The sequence below is a fragment of the Felis catus genome, chromosome E2 (assembly GCF_018350175.1).
Source record: "Felis catus isolate Fca126 chromosome E2, F.catus_Fca126_mat1.0, whole genome shotgun sequence".
NCBI classification, from domain to species: Eukaryota; Metazoa; Chordata; class Mammalia; order Carnivora; family Felidae; genus Felis; species Felis catus.
In genome coordinates, this window is record NC_058382.1 from 58376769 (window position 1) to 58400318 (window position 23550).

The window sequence follows — 23550 nt, forward strand, 5'->3', positions numbered from 1 at the left end:
TGCTGCGTGCCAGACTTCTCCTTCGGTCTTCACTGCTCCCCCGCGAGGTGCCAAGTCTAACCAGCCCCATTTCACAGACGTGGAGACTGAGGACCAGAGAGGGGAAGAAGTACCTGCATTCAGTTGAACAGCTAGCGTGTGGGGTACAGCCAGGATCCCAACCCAAAGCCAATCTGCCTGACTGCAAGACCGGGTGCTTCTTGTAATTCGATACAATGTAGCTGGCAAACTTTCTGCACAGGGCCAGACGGTACATATATTTCTCGCTCCGGGGCTGTACAGTCTGTGTTGCAACTGCTTAACCTTGCCATCAGCACAGGAGAGCCGCGGCTGCCAGGGTGCAAATGAATGAGTGCGGCTGTGTTTCAATAAAACTTTATTTGCAACAACGGGAAGCGTGCTGGGTTTGGCTGTGGTTCGCCAGTCCCTGCCCTGTGCCATCCAGAAGTCAGGGAGTTTGGATCTGGAACGCACCTGAGGTCCTAATAGGCAGTAACAGAACCTCAAAAGCCTGAGGCCGGTTGATGCTGAAAACAAGAAGGAAATCCCAAACCTGGCTGCTGTCCTATAGGGACAGCGCCTACCTCTGAGGGGTGTGGGGGTGGAGAAAATGAATGAATTCACGTAAAGCGCTTGCCCAGAGAGCCGGGGGGGGGCCTAGAGTGTGCCCCATCCCTGTTAGCTTTCTCTATAATCATCCATAAAAAGCGTCTCATGGGGTGCTGGTAACAAAAGGAGGCTCTGATTATTGTTATCTGTAACAGGAGGGAGCCTCCCTGCTCTGTCTTCAAGGCCCCTTCCTCGGAGAATATTCCCAAGTTCTAAAATAAAATGCTAATGGAGAAGAGCCACACTCCTCCCAGGGCCCCCACATTTGCATTTTAACGGGTTCTGGGAGCTTGGCGACAAAGCCCACTTTCTTAATCGAGAAGCATAAGGTCACTCAGTGGGCCCTGGAGAGATGCTGGAGGCAGGGAGGAGGGAGGGGAGGGGAGGGGAGAGGGAGGAGGGCAGAGGGCGGAAAGAGGGAGGGCAGGACTCCAGAACCTCTCGACACCCCCCACCCCCACCCCCGGGGGCTGCCCAGCCTCCAGCAGAGGGAAAAAGCTCTCAGGAGATAAAGTCTACTTTGGGGATTAAAAACAAATGCCAACCGTGCCCCAGACAAGGAGCTCATTTGTGCTAAAGCCAGAATTGTTACTCGTTAATTATGTGCCCGCCTCAGGCCATTAAAAGCCCATTTCCTGAAAGGGGTGGGTTTGGCTGGGATTCCAGGGGGCCAGGCCCCGAAGAGGCAGGGGACTGGGAGCAGATCTCAGCACCCCAGCAATACTGGAAGATCTCGGGGTGCCTGTGCAGGAAGCTTGGGGCAGGGACTGGCAGTCACCTGACCTTGACTGGGCCCCTGCTCTGGGGCACACGCTGTTCTTGGCCCTGGAGAAGGAGCAGGCCAGGCAGCCAAACCCCGGCCTGTGGGAGCGGGTGAAATGGGGAGACGCTGTGCTCGAGGGCCGGACAGACATTCCCCTGGAACCTGGTTCTGCTCTCTCCCCGGCTCCAGGGAAGTGGTTTCCCATCTTGGCTGCCCCACGGGGACTCATCTGGGAAGTTTGATGCAGGGCCCCACCCCCAGGGAACCTGATCTCACTGTTGTACTTGGGCCACCGGGATTCTTAAAAGCGTCCAGGTGAGTCCAACAGCCAGGGCAGGGAGTCCCCAGGCTAGGGTGACCGTGGGGACACAGCGGCACCACTCTGGGCCTAGTTCCCCGCCATAAAAGTAGGGTTAATACCAGTCTCATAGGAATGAAACACTGGTGTGGGGCACGTGCCGGCCAAGTGTCAGGGAAAGGGCCAAGGGTGACCAGCTGGCTGGGGCCTGGGGGGGGGCCCCGGGTTGGGGGCCACTGCAGCTTTGTCACACCCCCCCTCAGGGTGGATACTAGGACCCTGGCCGCTCTCCAGGCGAGGAAAGAAGGTGCCAAGGATGAGCACAGGCTGCGTGGCTCCAGGCCTCCCCCTTCTGGTGTCAGCCACCACCTCCCAGCCTTCAGAAGCCCCGAGCCAGGCCTGTGCCCTGCTCAGGACGCCCCAGCTCCCCGGGGCCAGGGCCCCTTCCCCTGCAGCTCTCCGGGGGCGGGGGCGGGGGAGGGGGCCCAGGCCACTCGGAGGCCACAGCGGACACCTGCTGCCTGCAGCAGGCATCGTGGCTCACGGGCGCCCTCTGCTGCTTCTTTTGAAAATGGCGCATGGGCCGGCACCCAGCTTGGAGACCCCGTAGCGCACAGCGTGACTGTTGGGCTTGCGACGTCGTGGGGGCCAGAACGTACACCTGGGCTTTGGTACAGCGCGCAGGGACTCCACCTGTTTGGGCCTGGTTTCCTCCCCTGCGAATGGAGGTAACTAATGGCCTCCACCTCCAGGGGGTGTTGAGGGCTCTAGGACCCACAGTGGGGGCTGCGCTCCAACCCGGGGGGGGGGGGGGTGCGGTCATTAAGTGCGTTTGCAGGGGAGAAACCCAGAGTCGGTAAACACACGGGGTCACCAGGAGCACGGGATTCTACCCTTAGCACTCGCTCATTGGTTCAGCCCGAATTAAGTACCTGCGGGGCGGGTGCACCCGGCTGATACTCACAGGCCCCCGAGGCCACCCCCGCCGAGGGACAGCTGGAGTGGGGGCGGCTCTGACAAAATATTCCTGGTTCCAACTCAACACCCGCAGGCGCGTCTTCCGAACTGGATTGGAATGGCCACTGGCTCGGGAACGAGGGAAGACGGAGTCTGACTCCGTCCTGCTGGCCGGCCGTGACGTCACCTGGCTTGGCCCGGGCCTTCTCCCCCGATGCTCCCGTCCCCTGTAGCGCAGAGCCGGGCCCAGGGAGGTGCTCCGTGGGCAGGCACGTAGTGTATACCTACTGTGTGCTGGGCCTCATATCGGGGGCCAGGGACACAGCAGGGAACAGAAGGGTCCCAGCACGTGCTTCTCGGCGCCTTCCTCCACCTCCAGGCCCCAGTGCAGAAGTGAGACCCGGAAGATTCCAGGGTCAGCCGGGAAAGTAGAGAGGCCCCTCCGCTGTTTCAGGCCGCAGGTGGGAGGGCTCACGCTGCTGCAGCTGGGGGCTGTGTGACCCCCTCCCCCCCTCCCCCCTGGGGAAGTTATCATCTGGTCCTCCCAAGGAGGCCGACAGTGCGAGAAGCCCATCTTCCGGATGCACACACTGAGGTACAGAGGAGTCAGGGACCGCGGCCTGGGTCATGGGGGAACTGACAGGGACCCTGCCTTCCCAGGGGCCAGGAAGCAAATCAAATACTGTCGGGAGCCTGGGTCAGTATTAAGAAGCCGATGATGGGAAGGAGCCCCCGGATAGCGTTAGACGGTGGGAGTCAGGGATTCCCGGAGAGGCTGATCACAGAGTGGAAGGAGAAAGGCGGGGAAGGTGAGGGCACTTGGGTCAGCCCCAGCATGCACAAAGGCCCTGGGGCAGGAACAGGGTGCGCTGGGGCCAGCACTAACTCCTGACCGGATGTCGGACTGAGCGCAGGTCTTTCAAAACACAAGCCGAACGATGCCTCCAAGGGTTCCAGATGCACTTCATTTTTTTTTTTTTTTTCATTCCAATTAAGCAGAAAGCCTTGCACGATTACGGCTGAGGCCAGAGCAGTGAGGGCGGTTTTACCTTTTCCAGGCAGCCTGGGCCCAGTGGAGACAGCAGTGGATGTTTTAAATCTCTTTTTAATTAAGGAAAAAGCCCCAGCTTGCGTCAGGGATGAACTGCGTGAGCAAGAGCCCGGGAAGACACGCCAGAGAGAGGGAAGGGCAGGCAGGTGGGGTGGACGTGGCTGCCACCGTCAGCCCCCCTCGGCCCGCCCACCTGCCCCCAGCGCCAGGGCGGACTCCGGTGGGCTCCCAGCCCTGAGCCTCTCCGGAAGGCTCCCTGGGTCTCGGCCAGGGGGGTGGGGGTGCAGTGAGAACCAAAGTCAAAGAAAGCAGGCAGAGCCCCTGGCACGGGCCCGGCTCACAGGAAATGCTTGGCGTGTGCAGCTCCAGGCTCCTCCGCATCCACACCGCTGACGTTTGGGACAGACTGGGTTTTGTGGAGGGGGCCGCCCTGTGCCCAGTTAGGGGGGCTAGCCCAGGCCTCCAGAGGCTGTAGCAGCCTCCAGCCGTGACAACAAAAAATACCTCCAGATGCCACCGGTCTTCCCCGGGGGTTGAGTTGGCAAATCAAGTGCAAATAATTTTTTAGCACAAGTCCCACGCAATATTTGGGACACGCTGGCACCCGACAATTATTCCTCGTTTACCTGAAATTCAGATGTGACTGGGCATCCTGTGTTTTCCCCCTAAATGTGGCAACTTGGCGCGAGGGGGAGGAGTGCAGAATCCCCCCCAGGCGACAAGCGGAGAACCACGGTTCTAGCTGTTACTAATTGCCACAAGAGCTCGGCCGTCCAGAGCCGGTGCCTGATAGCCATTGGCCTCCTTTGTCCCCAGTGGCCTGCCTGGATTCGCGGGACGGGGCTGCAGGATGGCCAGAGCCACAGGGACTGGCGTCCCCACTCTGCCTTTTGCCGGCTGTGTGGGCTGAGCAACTTTCTTGCCCTCTCTGAGCCTCTGTTTCCAGACTCACGGAGGGGATAAGTGAAAGGGGGCTATCCACCGGCCTCCCTTACTAGGACACAGATGCGAGCTTTCACCCAAGAGACTGACCTGTAAGCCGCAGGGCTCCCATAAGGACACGTGATGCTCAGTGAAGGTGTGTGGGGCCCGCTGGCCACTAGTGGGTGGGGTCATATCATTAGGGCTGTCAGCACAGCCACTGGGGCCACCGCACGAGTCGATGCCTGCCAGTCCCAGAGGCAGATGGTGAGCGGGACTGTCCTGAGCAAACATGTGAGCTCCTGGGGAACCTGGGCCCTGAGGACAGGCACACGTCATTCCAGGATCTGCACCCGCCGGGCACAGAGCTACCAGCCTGACACTGCCCTGCACACCCTGATGCCAGGGCGAGTGCAGCGAGCCTTCTCAGAGCGTTTGCTGCTCTGCACAGGCAAGGGGTGGCGCTGCCCACGGCCGGAGGGCACACTGGCCTCCATGGAGGGAGAAGACAATGAGGACCACCCCCCGGCACCTCGTATGGAGGGCCTGCCGCGCCTGGGACTATCTAGACCACAGCCCTGAGGGGGTGGGGGAAACTGAGGCAAAGACCAATCATCCCACTTGCCCCTGATCACACGGCCGCTGCCCACAGCACACGCCCATCCTACCAGAGGCAGCACCGTGACGGCTGGAAAGTTCTGGGTGGTGACCCAGGACATGCAAGGCTGACACACAGGAAACTCTGCACCAGCTCTGCCCCAGAGCGTCCCCCGTGGTCCTCACGTTGGCGCCTGGGGCGGGCGGCAGACCAGCCCTCACTTCACAGAAACGGAGGCCTCCGCCTTGGGCCCCGGGACACACGGGGCTCCCCGGTGACTTCAGAGAGGGTCTCAGACGAGTTTCAGGCATGGCCTGGGCAGCGCAAAGCTGCTTGCTCCACACGACAGGTGACAGGTGACACGCACAGAGGTCTCGGGCAGGTAAAGATCAGGCACAGGAGAAGCTATCGGTGCGGTCAGGGGTCGGGGGAGTGGTCCTAGGGGACCCTTCTGTTTCTGGACGTGGCCGCGGGCCGGTGCGTGAAACTCCGTCCAGCGGCTCCCTTACGGCCTGTGTCTTTGCTCTGTCCATGCAGACCTTTCTCTCAGAAAAGCTACGACGCATAATCTTCCCCAAGATACCACTTTGCACCCGTGAGACCAGCGAGGAAAACAAAGGCCGTGAGCGCTACATTAGCTCAGTCATTCCCCACGCGGTGGGTACTCCTGAGGCCACGTGGCAAAACTCTCAAAACAACAAGGGCAGGCACGCTCCTACCCAATGGCGGGTCTACTGCCACCACTCGCGTTGGAAAAAGAAAAGGAATACGGCCAAGACCATGTGTGCACATGCAGACATAGAATATTCTGGAAGGCGACGCAAGGAAGCAGTGACCATGGCTGGCTCCAAGCAGGTGGTCAGAATGGAGGTAAGGGCAGACTTACTCTTTACTACATATCCTTTTTTTTTTTTTAAGTTCATTTATTTATTTATGGGGGGGGGGAGAAAAGCATGGGAGGGGCAGAGAGAGAGAGAGAGAATCCTGAGAAGGCTCTGCACTGTGAGCACAGAGCCCAACTCGGGGCTTGAATCCATGAACCGTGAAATCATGAACTGTGAGATCTGAGCCAAAACCAAGAGTCAGATGCTTAGCCAACTGAGCCACCCAGGCGCCCCTTCCCAACATACTTTTTGGTACATTTTACATTCTTTACCACGGAGGTACTTTATATATTCAGAAAATAAAGTGATAAAAAAGAGGAAACACTTTCTAAGGAAGGCTAACATAGACGGACTTAGGTAGTAGGAAGGAGAAAGGTGGGCATTGTGGTCACCGGGCCCAGGGAAGCCGACAGGGAACCCCACAGAGTCCTGGGGTGGGGACACCGGGTCTGGCTGGTCCCCCTCCCGGGCCAGCAGCATTGGCAGCTGGAGTCCAGCCCGCCAGGTTCTGCTCTCAGCTAACCCCCCAGGCACCCTGTTCTTCAAGGCTTCTTCACTTTGAGACAGCCGTGGTGACTGCTTTGTGAGTCCCCTTCCTTCCAGAACATTCTCTGTCTACACATGCAAATTCTTTTCCTTTTTCCCACCGAGTGGTGGATTTAGCCCCCCCACCCCCCTGCCTTGTTCCTTTCACTGAACCGTGCGTGTGGTTCTCCAGCTGCTCAGAAAGAGTGGCCGGTCCTTTTTCACACTTTCGTGGTCTCGCCTGCATGGCCCACACTTCTGACCCACACGTGGAAGGCCCATGGCCAGGACGCCAGGGTGGCCGCCAGGAGCTGAGGCTGGCTGTAGGGTGGCTAGGACTTCAAGGTCAGGTGTCCTCAGGGCTCGTCCCTTTGTGGCTCAGCCCTGTCCCCCAGGACCAGGCTAGTCCCCAGCCACCTGGAGTGCTGCCTGCTGATGGGCCCCTAGGGCCTGCCCTCCGTCAAGCTGGGAGGGGCCGAGGTGTGGCGATCGAGGCGCTCAGGGCCAGGCACACCCACACTCCCCTCATCTCGGCTCTGCCCAAGGTCATGCCCCTCCCGGCGTAGCCCTCCACCTCGTCCAGTAGATGGGCAGGTAAAAGGCCCGTCCCCCTTGATCTAGGACAGTTGTGTGGGGCCATCTCAGGTACAGAGCCCTGGAGCTGCGTCCAAGCAGGTGGGACTGTGGAGGCGTAGCTGGTGCTCAGAAGCCCAAGCCTGCCCTCGGGCCACCGGCTTCTATGGCCAACCTTAGGTATGGGTCCCTCAGGGCGCCGCAGGCCGGTCAACCTGACTGTGACCCTCCTGGCAACCCCTCCCTTCCTCCCTAGGACAGCAGGGTGCAGGTGGGGTCAGCCTGAGCAGGACACGGGGCTAGATCCTGGCCATGAGCCTGGAGGGCTGTGGGCTCTCCTGCGGGGACAGGGCACGGCCAGATGAAGTGCCATCTGCTTCGGCATTTAAGACCGGCTCTGATTACCCACCCCTCCTCTGAGTGGGTGGGGGTCTCCCCGCCCTCCGAGCCCCTGCCTTCTGGGTTTCCAGCCAAGCTAACCTTGTCGCCTTGGACAGCCAGTCCCCAGCCCAAGCTCCACCTGAAAAGCAAGGACACTGGATCCGAACGGTGGTTCTCACCCTGGGCTGCACAGGCGAATCAGCTGGAAGGCTTCGTAAACACACTGGTGCCCAGGGCCCACACCCCAGCTGAGTCCTAACCCCCCCCCCGGGAACGGGCCAGGGCTGCACCATTTTGAAAGCCATCCACGTGATTCTGAAGGGCAGGGGATGCTTCGACCCCTGGTCTGCACCGATTCCCGTGCTTCCTGTGACTAATAGAAGACATTCTGGGTCCCACGGCTCAGCTGTCATGGCCCTGCCTGTCCCCGTGACCTCACCTCCTCCTGCGTGGCCACTCATTCCCGCCACACACCCTTCTTCAGTGCTCATCAGCTCACCCAACATGTTCCTGTCTCAGGGCCTTTGCACCTGCTGCTCCGTCTGCCTGGAACACTGCCTGTGCATGGCTGGCTCTGATGTACGCACGGCAAGAGGCCCTCAGCCGCCTCGTCCCCACTTTACCTCCCTTTACTGCCGTCACTGCAAAATCTACCCATCTGGGTCTCGTGCTCACACACCCCTTTCTGCCTCTCCTACGTGGGGGCAGGGACTCTGAGCTGCTCACTGCCCTTCCCTGGGGTCCGGTGCAGTGCCTGGCATGTAGCAGACACTCAACCACAGATAGAAGGTCGTGCCAGAACAGTGCTGGTCTGGGCTCTGTCCCGCATGGGAAGGGGGGTGCAGGGGTAGGCGGCGAGGTTAGGGCTCCCCCCCCAGAGCTCCCAGCCCCCACTGGAGTAAAGCCCAAGTTCTGCCCTCCTCCCCTCCCACCTGGCCGCTTCTCTCCCTGAGCACCTGCTGCTCTCCGCTCTCCTTCCCCACTCTCTCCCAGACCAGCTCTCGCAGGCTTGCTTGCTGCCAGGCTCGCTCGCTCTCTCTCTCTCCCCCTCTCCCCTCTCTCCCAGCTGCACAGCGGCCTTGCTCCTGTCTGAAGCCCTGTATCCAGCCCTGGGTCAGCGCACAGTAGGGATGCAATCAATGTTTGTGCAATGAACGGTCCCCAGACGGACCCCACCGGCAGCATCGGGCGGCTGGAACCAACCGTCTGCCCTAGACGGGGCCGCGGAGTGACTCTCATCTGCGCCGGGACCCGCGGTGAGCGCTGGGCCTCCCGACACCAATCGGAAGAATGGGCATCCTGACTGCCAGCCCCAACCACCCCATGCCTGGGTTACAGGCCGAGTGGGGGAGAGGCTCTGAGACCCTGCGCAATTCCCCTGCAAGGGAGAAATGCCCTGGGCAGTCGGGGGTGCCGGGGAGGGCATGCCCGTGTCCCTTGTCCCCACCATCACCATTGTCACCTGCTCAGAAGAGACTAAAAACCCCAACATCGGCCAGATCCCAACAGTGGGCCGTCCTCCCCAACAGCCAGCCGGTCCTCCTCAAGATGGTCAAGGTCTCGAAGACAGGAGCTTCTGAGAAACCCTCACGACCAGGGGAAACTGAGGAGATGCGACAAGTCGTTGCAAGGTGGGCTCATGGGACAGCGAAGGGGCTTGAGGGGCAAGTGGAGGAAAACCCAAACAAAGCATGGACTCCACCTATACTAACCTGTTGGGACTGATCTGCTGACCCGGATGAAGGGGCCAGTGTGCTAACTCTCGGCGAAACTGTAGATTTGAAACTGTACTTCCTGTAAATCTAAAACTGTTCTAAAACACAGTCGTTAAGACACTTGACCAAGCCACCAACTCTGGACGCAGTCTCCATCTCCTGGTCCCCTTTCCTCCCAGCCCCACCTGGCCCCAGAAGGACAGTCGGCTGGGACTAGCCCGGCCCGGGAGCCCTGTCTGCTGGGTAATATCTTCAGTGCCTAAGATAACTCTCAAAACCTGGCCCAGGGGATGTCCTCACTCATCATTCCACTTCACAGATGGGGAAGCTGAGGCTCTGATATAGGAAGGGATTTTCACAAAGCTGCACTTAGTCAGGGCACACCTGGGATCCGAACTCAGCTCTCTCTAACCCCAGAGCCACGTCACCAGTGTTTCCCCAACTTGAGCAGGCACCGGAATCCCCCAGAGGGTTTGTTAACCGCCCGCCCCACCCCGAGTTTCTGACTCAGTCGTCTGGGAGGGTCTCACACGTCCAACCGGTTCCCAGATGACGCTGAGGCTGCAGGTCTGGGGACCCCAACGAGAACCACACAGCCCTACCGCGCTGTCTCCCGGGCAGCGCCACCCCACGCTCAGGCACGGGGAAACCACTCACCCCTCCCTGCCGCCTGCTGAGCCCGCCCCTCCTGCCTGGCCATGTGACCCGGGGCCTGTGCCTCGGTCTCCCCATCTGCGAAGTTACCTCCGCTGCCCAGCTGTAGTAAGGATTAAAAGGCAAATCCGGGGAACTCATTCCAGGAGCAGTTCCTGGCTCACGGGGAGGCCGGCCACGTGCCTGACCTTGGATGAGAGGGCACCAGGGAGGAGCTCTTTGGACAGTGGAGCACTCCCAGTCGCCACGGCTGCTCCCGTCAGGCCCTCGGGCAGCAGGACCCCACTCCCAGGGCTCCTCTGTGCCCACTCGCCTTGGGGACCGGAAACCAGGATGTGTTTCTTTCCCACACCACACCCTCACCAGCTCCTGCCTCGGGCGGGGTCTCTGCCATCAGACCAGAAGGGCACGCTCCCAACCCTCGCGCAAGGGGCTCAGGGGTGAAGTGACTCGCAGTGGGGTGATGGGTGTCCCCCCATATCCACATCCACCTGGAACGCGACCTTATTTGGAAACAAGGTCTTTGCAGATGTGATTAGTTAAGAACGTTGTGATGAGATCATCCTGGATTTAAGGCTGGCTCTGAGTGCAAGGACAGGTGTCTCCGTACGAGAAAGGACACAGAGACAGGGAGGAGGCCGTGTGGGGACAGAGGCAGGCAGGGAGGTCTTCCCCTGGAGCCTCCGGAGGCCCTGTGGCGACCCCGCGGGCACCGTGGTTTTGGACTTCTCATCAAGTTCTGATCAAGAATTCACCATCGATCCTAACAATGTGACTGGGTCACTCGGATTTCTGGAGTTTATCCCAAAGAAGTAATAAGTTTCGGGGCGGCGTGGTGGCCTGGTCGGTGAAGCGTTCGACTTCGGCTCAGGTCACGAGCTCACGGTTCGTGCGTCCGAGTCCCATTGTCAGACTCTGCACTCACAGTGCGCAGCCTGCTCGGGATTCTCGCTCTCCCTCTCTCTCTGCCCCTCCCCAGCTGTGCCCTTTCCCCCGCTCTCAAAAATAAATTAACAACAAAAAAAGGAAATAACAGTTAACAAAATCGGAAATGAAAGATGACCAAAACGGCACCATTTACAAACGCAACAAGCTGGAAATGACCCAAGGCCAACTGTTGGCGGAAGGCGACACAGGCATCAGAGCGTGGAAGGACGCGCAGGGCCCACACTAAACACAGACGGGTCTCGGCCCCACAGCCGGGTGACGGCACGCCTCTGCGGGCGGCGAGGGCAGAGAAGGTAAGGTGGACGACTGCGTGCGCTGTGCACGTCCCTGGCGGCAAGAGTCAAACTCAGGCTCCGCAGAGCCTGGGTGGTGTTGGTGAAGCACAGAGAGCAGGTCCTGTGCCCAGCTTCCCCCGCCCCGCTGCCCGTCCCTCTCAAGTGGCCTGCCACCTCCAGGGATCACGGCTGTGAGAGGCTGGTGTGGCTGGTGGCAGGCCTCGCCCCTAAGAGCTACAGTGAAAAATACGCGAGCAGACCTCCCTCGACGGCACTGCCCGTGTCCCGGCAGGTGGCTCCTCGGGGGCCAGGCTGGAGGTGGCCCTTTGAAAGGCTCCCAGCGCCAGGAGCATTCGGCCTGCTGCCCTGCAGGGGCTTTCCCTCCGGGGAGGGGAGAGAGGGCGGCGGTGTGGTCCCCAGCGCCCGGGGCGTCCTCCCCTGCTTGGGCCCAGAGGTTCCTCCAAGGCCTCGGTTTACTTGTCAGAGATGTGCTGGGACAGCAACCCAAAGCCCGGGACCGTGGCCTCTGCACACGAGGCACTCTCACTCCGCCTGAAAGAGGAGGGCCTGAGCACATCATGCTGAGTCAAGCAGGCCAGTCACAAGAGGACCGATACTGTACCACCCACTCAGATGAGGTGCGCGGGTGCCCGGGGTAAGCGCTTTGACAGAGACAGACGGAAGGGCGGTGGGAGGCGGGGCTGGGAGAGGGGGCGGGGAGGGAGGGGGTGCAGCGGGCGGGGGCAGAGTTCCGGTCCGCAAAGCGGGGGCGGGCTCGGCCGCACACAGCGTGAGTGCCCTTGGTGTCACGGCCCTCACTGTCCACTTACACATGGTTAAGAGAGCGAACTTTATGTTACGTACGTTTCGCCACGATTAAAACCCAAAACGATAAGCTGGCGCCGCATGCCTCCTCTGTGCCCCGCGCCGGGGAGGCCCGCAGCGAAGCCTGAAGGATGACGGTCCGTGAGCTCCAAGGGCGGGGTCTGGATGCGACGGCTGGCCCTCCCCTCCCAGGTGTGCGCTCAGCAGGTGCCCCTCCCCCCCCAGGTGTGCGCTCAGCAGGTGCCCCCCCAGCCCCCACTCCTGCGTGGGCTCAGCCTGCGGCCTCAGAGGGGCCGGGCCCTGGCGGGAGGTGGGCTGCTTCCGCCTCTCCAGCATCCCCGTCCCCACTTTGCAAACGACACCCTGTTGGTGTCCGGGGAACCACTGCCGCGCACCTGCTCCGCGTCTTAGAGAAACTGTCCATCAAGATGCCCCACCCCCTGGGCAAGGGGCGGGGCCCATACCCGAAGCGAGGCCCATCAGATGCGCTCCTGAGCTCACCCATCCCGGCAGGGGGACTGGAGGTGGTCCTTCTGCCTGGCCCGGGGCCTTCCCACCCCCCTGACTTCCTGCGGCGAAGGGATGGGGCCAGGGACACCCCCAAAACATCCAGGAGGTGAGTCAGCTCTGCGAGGCATGCCACCCACACGGGCGAGGGAGGGGCCATCAGAACGACCCCCAGGTTTCAGGCTGGGAGGCGTCGGCCACTGAATAACGGGCTTCAAGGGGAGAGGTCTCCCTGTGGACCGTGACTGGACATCAGGGGCTAGGTCACAGAACAGATGTCTGCACTGCCTCTGCCAACACCTACCACGTGCCACCGTGACGCTGTGTCCTTCTAGGACCTTCCCCGGGCCCCAGCAGGCCGAACCCCCTATGCCGGTGACACCAGGCCCGCGGGGTGCAGAGCAAAAACGCCGTGTGTGCCCGGCTCTTCCTCCCTTACTCTCCGCGGTTGGGATTAGTCCCCCTGAGGGAGAAGCCAAGGCCCAAGGGCACCGTGGCCACGTCCCTCTCCTGCCAGTGGCAGGGAAGGAGGAGTGCTGAGAGTCACAGCCCGCATATATAAGGCACCTGCTGTGTACAGATGCTGCCTTGACTGGCGGTGCCCCCTCCCTCTCCGGGGTGTGCCTCCTGCTCTCTCCTGCCTCATTCCTGCACCGCCCCTACCTCCCTGGGCCCCAGAAGAGCTGGTGGGGGAGCCGCCCCCCTTACCTTTCAGGCAGGACAGCTTAAGCCCCATGGCGGCGCGTCCGCAGGCCTGCGGAGAGAGAAGGGGCTTGCTGGGTGCTGGCCATGTGCGGCCAAGCCCCCCCCCCCCCCCCCCCGCAGCCCCACGGGTGCACAACAGGAAATAGTGGGGAGAGAAACCGCCAGTGACTGGCGAGGTCAGGGTGCGTGCTGGCTGCATCTGGGCTGAGTTTGCTCAAAGATGAGCCTGTGCTGGCGGAAAAAGCTTTCAGGTGCCTCGGAGCTAAATATACTGGAGGTCCTGGAGCGTGGGGTGCAGCTGAGGTGAGGGTGTGGTCGGGCCGCCCTTCGGAACCGAAGCCACCTGGCCTTTCCGTTAAGGGGCTGCTGACTTCAGAAGCAGCAGGGCAGGGGGGCACCCTTGGCCAGCCTGCAGGTGGCCCTGAGCCCGCCGTGATGGGCTCACCTTCTGTTATGGTGCAGCCGCTCTTTATAAATGCGCGTGCTTTGGAGATCTAACAGATTGAGGCACCCGGGCCTTGGTCCGTGGGAGTTAAAACTGTCCCAAGTGTTCTCACGATCTGCCGGCCGATTGATGGATAAAACAGGGAGCAGCTGACGGGGTATGCGCCTGACATTCCACGGCAACAACCCCGGGAGATGTTACTACTTCCCCATTGACAGATATGGAAATCAAGGCTCAGAGAGCTGGTGTCCCCTGCCCGAGGCCAGCCAGCTTCCTAGGAGAGGGGAGCTGGGGTTCCGACCCCGGGGCTGCCCCTCCAGGGGCCTGTGAGGCTTGCAGGCCCTTCCAGGGAAGGCGAGGCTCTTGTTTTCACCTCTGAGGGTCCTTGTGTCTGAGGGTCGATGGGGGCGGGGTGCTTATCCCTCCTTTCACAGGGAGCTGCCTGTGTGCCAGGCTGGGGAGGGGAGAGGGATGGAGGGGGCTGGCAGGGGGGCCCATCATCTCCTCGTCCTGCACAGAGGCTGGCACCGATGCCTAGGAAATGCTGGGGTCCCCCAGGCGTCCATGACGTGGGTGCTGTGCTGGTTCCCCCCCCACCCCCGGAACTTATCAGTCATGCAGCATCTCGGGCACACCCAAATGAATCGGTATTTTAACAAGGCCCCCTGGGAGTCGTGTGTCTGTTAAGGTCAGAGATGCTGGCTCTGGGCCAGAAATTGTGGGGGTCTCAGCGTGGAAGATGGGGGGCAGTGAGGGTGTGGAGAAGTGGCTGGAAGTCTGGGAGACACGCAGGTCAGGAGATGGGGGGGTGGGGGTGGGGACTTGGAGGGACCCAAGGGGAGGGCTCTGATTTCATCCAGGCTGGGTATGTGGGACAGGCAGGAAGGAGGTGGCCTGGAGACATCTGCTGGGGGATGGGCTGGGGACACGAGTGGGAGGGAGGGAGACAGGGCAGGGGAGGGACAGACACCCGTGGAGCATCTCTGACTTGGCCAGCTGACCACAGCCAGCTGACCACAGGCAGGTTCCTCAACCAACCTGGACTTCACTTTCCTCATCTTTAAAATGGGGAGGATGCTCTTGGAGGTGTCACTGAGCAGCATGGAAAACTGAGTTATCAGGGGGGCACAAGGCTTAAGAAGTGTCAGCTGCTGTGGTTTATGACAGTCCCAGAGAGAAAACGGGTCTTGGTTTCCAGCAGGGGGTCTTTCTCCAGGGCTGTGCTGTCCTGAGTGTGGTCCTGGCCCAGAGGCCTGGGACAAGCGATCGCCGGGAGCTCATGAGAAATGCCAGCTCTCGGGACCCATCCTGCCTGCAGTCTTGGGGGCTGTATCCAAGCAAGACGCAGGGGAGGCTCAGCACAGCTGCCGAGGCACGGGGCCCAGCAAGATCGCCTGGGCACTTATTAGCAAAATACCGATGCCTGGGTCTCACCCCAGAGATTCCGGGGTAATTGGCCTGGGGTGTGGGCCTGGCACTGGGATTTTTAAAAGCTCCCCAGGGGATTCTAATGTGCAGGATGAAATGCCATGGAAAGGGTGTCCTTCCTCAGGGGGAGAGGAAGGGCTGGGCTGGGGGAAGAGAGAGCCCGTGAGCATAACGGGTGTTATTTCTGGAGCGTTCACTGTGTGCCCAGCACCCACCAGAGCTCCTGGACCGAGATTCCTGGTCAGTTAATGCTCCCAACAGCCCTTAGGGGTTGGGACCATCCCCACCTCACAGAGGAGGAAACATAGGCACAGAGAGGTTCGTTTGCACAAGGTCTTATGGGTAGCAAGTGGCAGGGTCAGGATTCAAACACGGCACTTTGGGCCCTAGAGCGACAACACTTCCAACCACAGGGCTGGGAGGGGGAGTGGTAGGCAGGGGGGTGGCCTAGACCTTCCCTCTGTCTCTCCCCACCCTCCCCGGCCCAGGGGTCTGCAGCCCTGAGGTCAGGCTCACGAGCAAATACAGCCAGGGCCACTGTAAGCAGCCCGCATGACATCACGCTTTGTATGGTGCACCCCACTGATGTCACTGTGCCCTTCTGGGTGGTCCTCAAGTGGTGGCCACAGTGCACCCGACAGATCGCACATGCATCCCATCTCAGGGGTTATTATTTTTAAAAAAAACTATTTATTTTGAGAGAGAGAGAGCAGGAGCAGGGGAGGGGCAGAGAGAGAGCAGGAGGAGGGGAGGGGCAGAGAGAGAGGGAGAGCAGGAGCAGGGGAGGGGCAGAGAGAGGGAGAGCAGGAGGAGGGGAGGGGCAGAGAGAGGGAGAGCAGGAGCAGGGGAGGGGCAGAGAGAGGGAGAGCAGGAGCAGGGGAGGGGCAGAGAGAGGGAGAGCAGGAGCAGGGGAGGGGCAGAGAGAGCAGGAGCAGGGGAGGGGCAGAGAGAGAGAGAGCAGGAGCAGGGGAGGGGCAGAGAGAGGGAGAGCAGGGGAGGGGCAGAGAGAGGGAGAGCAGGAGCAGGGGAGGGGCAGAGAGAGCAGGAGCAGGGGAGGGGCAGAGAGAGGGAGAGCAGGAACAGGGGAGGGGCAGAGAGAGGGAGAGCAGGGGAGGGGCAGAGAGGGAGAGCAGGAGCAGGGGAGGGGCAGAGAGAGCAGGAGCAGGGGAGGGGCAGAGAGAGGGAGAGCAGGAGGAGGGGAGGGGCAGAGAGAGCAGGAGCAGGGGAGGGGCAGAGAGAGGGAGAGCAGGAGCAGGGGAGGGGCAGAGAGAGGGAGAGCAGGAGCAGGGGAGGGGCAGAGAGAGAGAGCAGGAGCAGGGGAGGGGCAGAGAGAGGGAGAGCAGGGGAGGGGCAGAGAGAGAGAGAGAGAGCAGGAGCAGGGGAGGGGCAGAGAGAGAGCGAGCAGGAGCAGGGGAGGGGCAGAGAGAGAGGGAGAGCAGGAGCAGGGGAGGGGCAGAGAGAGAGCAGGAGCAGGGGAGGGGCAGAGAGAGAGAGAGCAGGAGCAGGGGAGGGGCAGAGAGAGGGAGAGCAGGAGCAGGGGAGGGGCAGAGAGAGAGAGCAGGAGCAGGGGAGGGGCAGAGAGAGGGAGAGCAGGAGCAGGGGAGGGGCAGAGAGAGGGAGAGCAGGAGGAGGGGAGGGGCAGAGAGAGCAGGAGCAGGGGAGGGGCAGAGAGAGAGCAGGAGGAGGGGAGGGGCAGAGAGGGAGAGCAGGAGCAGGGGAGGGGCAGAGAGAGAGGGACAGCAGGAGGAGGGGAGGGGCAGAGAGAGAGAGAGGGAGAGCAGGAGGAGGGGAGGGGCAGAGAGAGGGAGAGCAGGGGCAGGGGAGGGGCAGAGAGAGAGAGAGCAGGAGCAGGGGAGGGGCAGAGAGAGAGGGAGAGCAGGAGCACGGGAGGGGCAGATAGAGAGTGCAGGAGCAGGGGGAGGGGCAGAGAGAGAGCAGGAGCAGGGGAGGGGCAGAGAGAGAGAGAGAGAGAGAGAGAGAGAGAGAGAGAGAGAGAGAGAATCCCAAGCAGGCTCTGGACAGTGCAGAGCCCGACTGGACGCGGGGCTCGATACCACCAAGTTTGAAATCATGACCTGAGCTGATATCAAGAGCCAGTGCTCAACAGGCTGACCCCCCAGACGCCCCCCCATCCCAGGGTTTAGACAATGGTTTATGAGGAGGTCTTCCTGGAGGAAGTGATGAAAAACCACCACCGTGCTGTGGGTGCAGGGGGAGGACACAACCAGGGCAGCAGGGGCGCCGACACTGAAAGGTGGGAATATTCGTTATGTATCTTTGTGTTTGTTTGAAAAGCACTACAAGAGTAAAAAAAAAAAAATTATCTGTAGGCGACAGTATGGGGTCAACGCTCAGTTCTCTGATTTTTATCACTGGACCGAGTCTGTCAGAGACCGAGTCTGGACACACACGCCCAAGGGTCCAGGGCCATCACGCCTGCAACTGAACTCTCAGCTTGCACAGCTGGAAAGTCAAAACACGCATGTGTATGTGCAGAGGCAGAATGTGGCCAAACGTTCATCTCTGGGGAAGGGCACGAGGGGCACCTGGTGTTCTTGCAACTTTTCTGGAAGCTTGAAACTATTTCCAGGAGTCAACCAGGGAAAAAAAACGGCAGAGACAACAGGGGTCCCGCAGCCCCTGTGCCCAACACCGCGGTGGCACGGGAAGTTGTGTGCATCGGACCCCGTTTTCCTAGAAACTTCTCTGATGCAGTGGGAGGTGTGCTCTATGCTGTGCTGGGAGCACCGCCTCCCTAAGAGTTGCCTCGAATTGACAGGTGTGGTCCCAGAGCTGCCTTGTAGCTTAAAAAATACCCGTCTTGGGACGCCAGGGGGGCTCGGTCGGCTCGGCGTCCGACTCTTGATTTCAGCTCAGGTCATGATACCATGGTTCATGAGATAGAGCCCCACGCTGGGCTCCCCACTGACAGCACAGAGCCTGCTTTGGATTTTCTCTCCCCATCTCTCTCGGCCCCTCCCCTGCTCCTTCTCTCTCCCTCTCTCTCTTTCTCAAAATAAATAAGTTTAAAAATAACCACCTCAAAACACCCAGCAGGGAAGGAGGGAAGGAAGTGGGGAAGGGAGAGGGAGGGAAGGATGGAGGAAAGGGGGAAGAAAGGAAGAAGGGAGGGAGGGAGGAAAGGAAGGGGGAGGGGGAGGAGAGGAAGAGGAGTGGGATGGAGGGAGGGGATAAGGGGGGAACAGAAGGGGAAGGGGGAGGGGAAAGGGGAGGTGAGGGGAAGAGGAGGGGAGGGAGGGGGAAAGGGGAGGGAAGTGGGGAGGGGGGAGGGGCGGAGGTGGATGAAAGAACAGCCGATGAAGCAGGCAAGAGGCAGAGGAAGCAGGCGTGGCCCCAGCTGGCGCAGGGACACAGGACAAGAAGCTGCGCCAGGGTCAGGCAGAGGTGGCACCTAGGGGTCGCGTCAGCGTGCAGCGATTGTTTCAGCTTTCTAGAATTCCCGGGTGCTGAATGTTCACAAAGCGCCGTTCCTCATCCCAGCGCCCCGCCATGCCTCTCCTCCAGCTCCTCCCTCCCCACGGGACAGAAGGTGGGCGGCAGGTGGGGAGTGGCCCTGGGGATCGAGGAAGAGCTGGGGTCCAAGAGCTGTGTGACCTCAGCCAAGGCACTTCCCTCTCTGAGCCTGAGGTTCTGAAGTTCGGCCCCCCCAGGCTCTGTGTCCTGGTTTGTGAAACAGGCATCCTGCCACCAGCCTCAGGGACGGTGGCCACTGTCACTGTCAGTCACTGTCACGGAGCAGTCCCGGGAGGGCACTGCATCAGAAGACTGCCCGGGGCATCCCGAGTTGGGTCCAGAGGAGGAGGTGCTCCCCGGGGTGACCCACTCCCTCTGGGGTGGGGGGTGGGGGCTGAGGGCGGAGGGCCAGCCCGGAAGAGGCAACGGAGGCTGCGTGGGAGAGGCCCCGCGTGGGAGAGGCCCCGCGTGGGACGGGCTGAAGCTTGATTCTACACCTGTGTGAGTGGAGGCCTTCCTTCACGGTCATTCTCACGGCAACGACAGCTGACTGATATCAAGCGAACGCTTTTAAAAAGCCAAGTCTTTGGGCGCCTGGGTGGCTCAGTCGGTTGAGTGTCCGACTTCGGCTCAGGTCATGGTCTCACGGTCTGTGAGTTCGAGCCCCGCGTCGGGCTCTGTGCTGACAGCTCAGAGCCTGGAGCCTGTTTCAGATTCTGTGTCTCCGTCTCTCTCTGACCTTCCCCCGTTCATGCTCTGTCTCTGTCTCAAAAGTAAATAAACATTAAAAAATAAATAAAAAGCCAATTCGTGAGCCGAGATGATTATAAAAATTACTCCGCTCAGGGGCGCCCGGGTGGCTCAGTCGCTTGAGCGTCTGACTTTGGCTCAGGTCCTGATCTCACAGCTGGTGAGTTCGAGCCCAGCGTCGTTGGGCTCTGTGCTGACAGCTCGGGGCCTGCTTCGGATTCTGTGTCTCCTTCTCTCTCTGCCCCTCCCCTGCTTACACTCTGTCTCTCTCTCAAAAATAAGTAAAACCCCTACAATTTTTTAGAAAGTAACGATTTAATGGGAGAAAGATCTGGCGGGAGGGGTCCCCCCCGGGCTCCAAGTGCAGTCAGGCTAGTTTAGGTATAAATGTTCTCTCTTTCACACTTTTGCAGGAGTGTGAAAAACCTCCCTTTCATATTGAATCGGGCTGTTTATGTTCCCTTGGAAATATCAGATTGTTAATTATTTGCACAACAGCTTGAAGTAGAACAGGTTCTTTCCTGCACCCAGGCATAAAAATCCCCCTACGCCAAACGGCCACGACAGGGACAGGCAATGATACAAACTTCCTTCCTCCCGCGGTGGGGGGGGGGGGGGCCTGTCCCTCCTCTGCGCCATCAAGATAGATGGGGATGAGCTCTTTGCACACCACACGGCCTGCTCTGAAACCATGAGCATCTCCAGGGCAAGGACACGCTTGGCCAAGTTTTCACGGCAGCCTTCAAGACACTACCACCGGCCCACAGCAGTGAGTGCCTGCCGGCTCACCTACGGGTTCGCAGTGCAAAGGGAAAAGTCAACCGGTTTGTTCTCTGCACAGAGCAGAGCAATTAAGGCGACGCGCCGGCCGGCTGGGGGGCCGGAGCGGGCGGGGAGGTGCCTACTTCTAGAAGGCTGGCCCCTGGGGGTCTGTCTGCTGATTCCCTCCCTTCAGTTCCTACTTTTGCAGCTCAGAAGCTGGGCTCTAGAGGGGGAGATACAATCTTTCTGGAGTGAATCATACAGGTCTAGGGTTGGAAGTGGCCGTAGATAAACGGTTCCTGATAAAATATAGAGTGTCCAATATGGGACATACTCATATTAAAAAATCCTTCATCATTTATCTGCAGTTGAAAACTGGGCATCCTGGTTTTTTTTTTTTTTTTTTTTTTAAAGATTGTCTTTTCTTTTTTTAAAGTGCTTATTTTTGAGAGAGAGACAGAGCGTGAGTGGGGGACAGGCCAAGAGACACAGAATCCAAAGCAGGCTCCGGGCTCTGAGCTGTCAGCACAGAGCCCGACGCGGGGCTTGAACCCACAAAACTGTGAGATCGTGACCTGAGCCGAAGTCGGATGCTTAACCGACTGAGCCACCCAGGCCCCACTTCTTTTCTTTTCTTATTTTTCTCTTTTATTTTTTTTTTCTTTTCTTTTTTTAAAGTAGGGTCCACACCCAATGTGGGACTTGAACTCACAAGGCTGGGATTAAGAGTCCCATGCTCTACCAACTAAGCCAGCCAGGTGCCCCTTAAAAATTTTATTTTGGGGGCACCTGGGTGACTCAGTCAATTGGGCATCTGACTGTTCTTTCGGCTCCGGTCACTATCCCAGGGCAGTGGGATTGAGCCCTGTGTTGGGCTCTCTGCTGAGCATGGAACCTGCTTAAAATTCTTTCTCTCTCTCTACCCCTCTCCCCTGCTCGCAATTCTGTCTCTCTCTAAAATTAAAAAAAAAAAAATAGGGGTGCCTGGGTGGCTCATTCAGTTAAGTTCAACTTCGGCTCAGGCCACGATCTCGCGGCTCCTGGGTTCGAGCCCCGCGTCGGGCTCTGTGCTGACGGCTCAGAGCCTGGAGCCTGCTTCAGATTCTGTGTCTCCCTCTCTTTGCCCGTCCCCTCCCCATGCTCTCTCTCTCAAAGGTGAATAAACATTAAAACACTTTTTTAATTAAAAAAATAAAATTAAAACAGTAACAGTAAAAAAGATTTTAAGTAATGTCTACCCCCAATGTGGGGCTCGAACTCGTGACCCCAAGATCAGGAGGCGCATGCTCCACCGACAGAGCCAGCCACGGGCATCCCGAATTCTTATTTGCTAGAGCCGGCAGCTCTACACAGAGGCGGCCGTCGTTCTAACATGGGTCTCCCAGATGAGGACACGGAGACCCAGAGAGGGAAAGTGAGTGAAAGGCAGAGTCCAGCTGGAAGTCGGACCCTGGTCTCTGCAGAGCCACCTCCCAGAAGAGATCAGAATAACCCTCTCAAGGTGGCGCCTCCTGAACAAAGACCTCACCTGAAGCCCAGGGAGAGGGCAAGGGGGAAGCATCATCGCTGAGGAATGAGACACTCTGCCTAAGTGGGTGGGCCCACGGCAGGAGGGAACCAGGTGCCGCTCCCAGCCAGTGGGGGTGGGGTGGGGTGGGGGGGAGGGGGGACCTGGGCAAGCTGTCCACACCTGGGTCCGTGTTGCAAACACAGGGGAGCAGATACTAACAGGCTGGGCACGCTGGGCTCCCCGTAGGCACAGGGAACATCTTGGTTTTCTTCCTTCTTTAGAAAAGGCACTTTCTTTTTGTCACAGGCTTAGAATTCCTGCAATTCCAGCCAGAGGGTCTGTGCCGGGAACAGATGCTACGAGCGTTAACACGCCTCCCATCCTGGTACACAGAGTGCAAAACATGAACATCTCCTGGCCTTTGCCCGCGGGCCTGCAGGAGGCTGTGAGCTCCTCTCCGAGAGACAGCGCGGGGACAGAGAGCCTGGGGACAGCTGCCAGGGGCCAGCAGCAAGTGAGAGAGGATGGGGGGCAGGGCACACACTGACCTTGCCAGCTACTATTCTGTCACGGCACAGGGTGCTTCCCTGGGAATGACCGTCTAACTTTGAGCAAAATACTTGCCCACTGCCTGCTTGGGCCTCTGTGTGGTCAAGTTCAATGCTTGAAAAGGTTTGTGTACCTTTTCAAATGTCATATGCCAATAAAAGTGGTTATTTCAAAATAAGAAGTATGCTGTTAGAAGTCAAGGTAATGGTTAATGAACCACGGGTTAATTTTAAAACATGTGATTAAAAGGGCGCCTGGGTGGCTTAGTCAGCTGAGCATCTGATTCTTGATTTCGACCCAGGCAGGTCGTGATCTCACAGTTCGTGGGTTTGAGCCCCACGTCAGGCTCTGCCCTGACAGTGCAGAGCCTGCTTGGGATTCTCTCTCTCCCTTTCTCTCTCAAAATAAATAATCATTAAAATAAAAAACATGCAGTTAAAAAAAAATTTTTTTTAAGTAAGCTCCACACCCATGGTGGGGCTCGAACTCACAACCTTGAGATCAAGAATCATTTGCTCTTCTGACTGAGCCGGCCAGGTGCCCCCCAAAACACGCAATTGTTTGTTTAAAAAAAAATTTATGTTTGTTTTTGAGAGAGAGAGAGAGAGAGACACAGAACCCGAAGCAAGCTCCAGGCTCTGAGCTGTCGGCACAGAGCCCGACGTGGGGCTCGAACCCACAGGTTGTGAGATCATGACCTGAGCCGAACTTGGACGCTCAACTGACTGAGCCCCCCAGGCGCCCCATGCAATTGTTTTTTCTAGCAGCCTTGATGACAGGAGCCACAAACTACCAGCCCACAGCAGTGAGTACCTGCCAGCTCACCTCCTGAAGGTTTTCAGTGTAAAGAGAAGAGTAAACGATGCCCACTGCCTGTGGGGGACAAGGAACCAGCACTGGCTCCCAGGGAAGACTGTGGCTGGGGGTGGGGGGGGGCGGTGTGCAGGAGGAGATTCCTGGGGGAGTTCTACTTCTGGATGTGGGTGCACGCTTTTGATGGGCACCTATTACCACGTGTATATTGTACCGTGATAATATTTTAATGGGTGGGGGGGGGGGTTTGCACTTGGTGGTCCCAGAGGCCTGGCCTTGCCTCTTTCCCGCCCCATGACCTTCACAAGCCTCTGTGTCCGCATCTGTAAAATGGGGATAACACCAGTATCCGGTCAGAGGATGAAAAGGAACAACCCAGGTGATGGGACCAGCTCCCACCACGGGGTCTGGTACGGCGGGGCTCGCTCCGTGTTCAGTAGCACTGCTCTCTTTCCATGCCGGCTGAGGGCAAGTTCCAGGCTCAAGTCCTCAGAGGGGACCTAAACTTCGGCTCAGCGCCCACTGAGTTGCACCCCACCAGCAAGGGCTTCCAGGGAGAGGAGATTAGGTGATGAAGCTGTCAGCCTCCTTGGGGCTTGCAGAGGGATTAAGTCTTTCCATAAATACACT

At 59.3% G+C, this 23550-nt stretch overlaps 1 protein-coding gene and 2 long non-coding RNA genes across 5 annotated transcripts in view; 2 read left to right on the forward strand and 1 right to left on the reverse strand.

The window, feature by feature from the left end:
• Positions 1–23550, reverse strand: part of CE2H16orf74 (chromosome E2 C16orf74 homolog) — a 46610-nt gene that overhangs the window by 7117 nt on the left and 15943 nt on the right. Inside the window, exons 3-4 of one of the 2 annotated variants that reach the window (XM_045047094.1) lie at positions 13193–13238; positions 12017–12101 (exon numbers count right to left, since the gene is read on the reverse strand). In XM_045047094.1, coding sequence (XP_044903029.1) covers positions 12017–12101; positions 13193–13220 — 113 coding nt within the window. In that variant the 5' untranslated portion in view covers positions 13221–13238. The remainder of the gene's footprint in view (positions 1–12016; positions 12102–13192; positions 13239–23550) is intronic. The other variant, XM_045047095.1, reaches the window with a different exon arrangement.
• Positions 1339–6142, forward strand: LOC109494989. 2 transcript variants are annotated; one of them, XR_006590767.1, is made up of 2 exons: positions 1339–1687; positions 5735–6142. It is a non-coding gene; the product is annotated as an uncharacterized LOC109494989 (long non-coding RNA). The 2 variants fall into 2 exon arrangements; XR_002150186.2 differs by lacking the exon at positions 1339–1687 and adding an exon at positions 5202–5579.
• Positions 12238–22285, forward strand: LOC109494987. The gene is made up of 2 exons (XR_002150184.2): positions 12238–12593; positions 21865–22285. It is a non-coding gene; the product is annotated as an uncharacterized LOC109494987 (long non-coding RNA).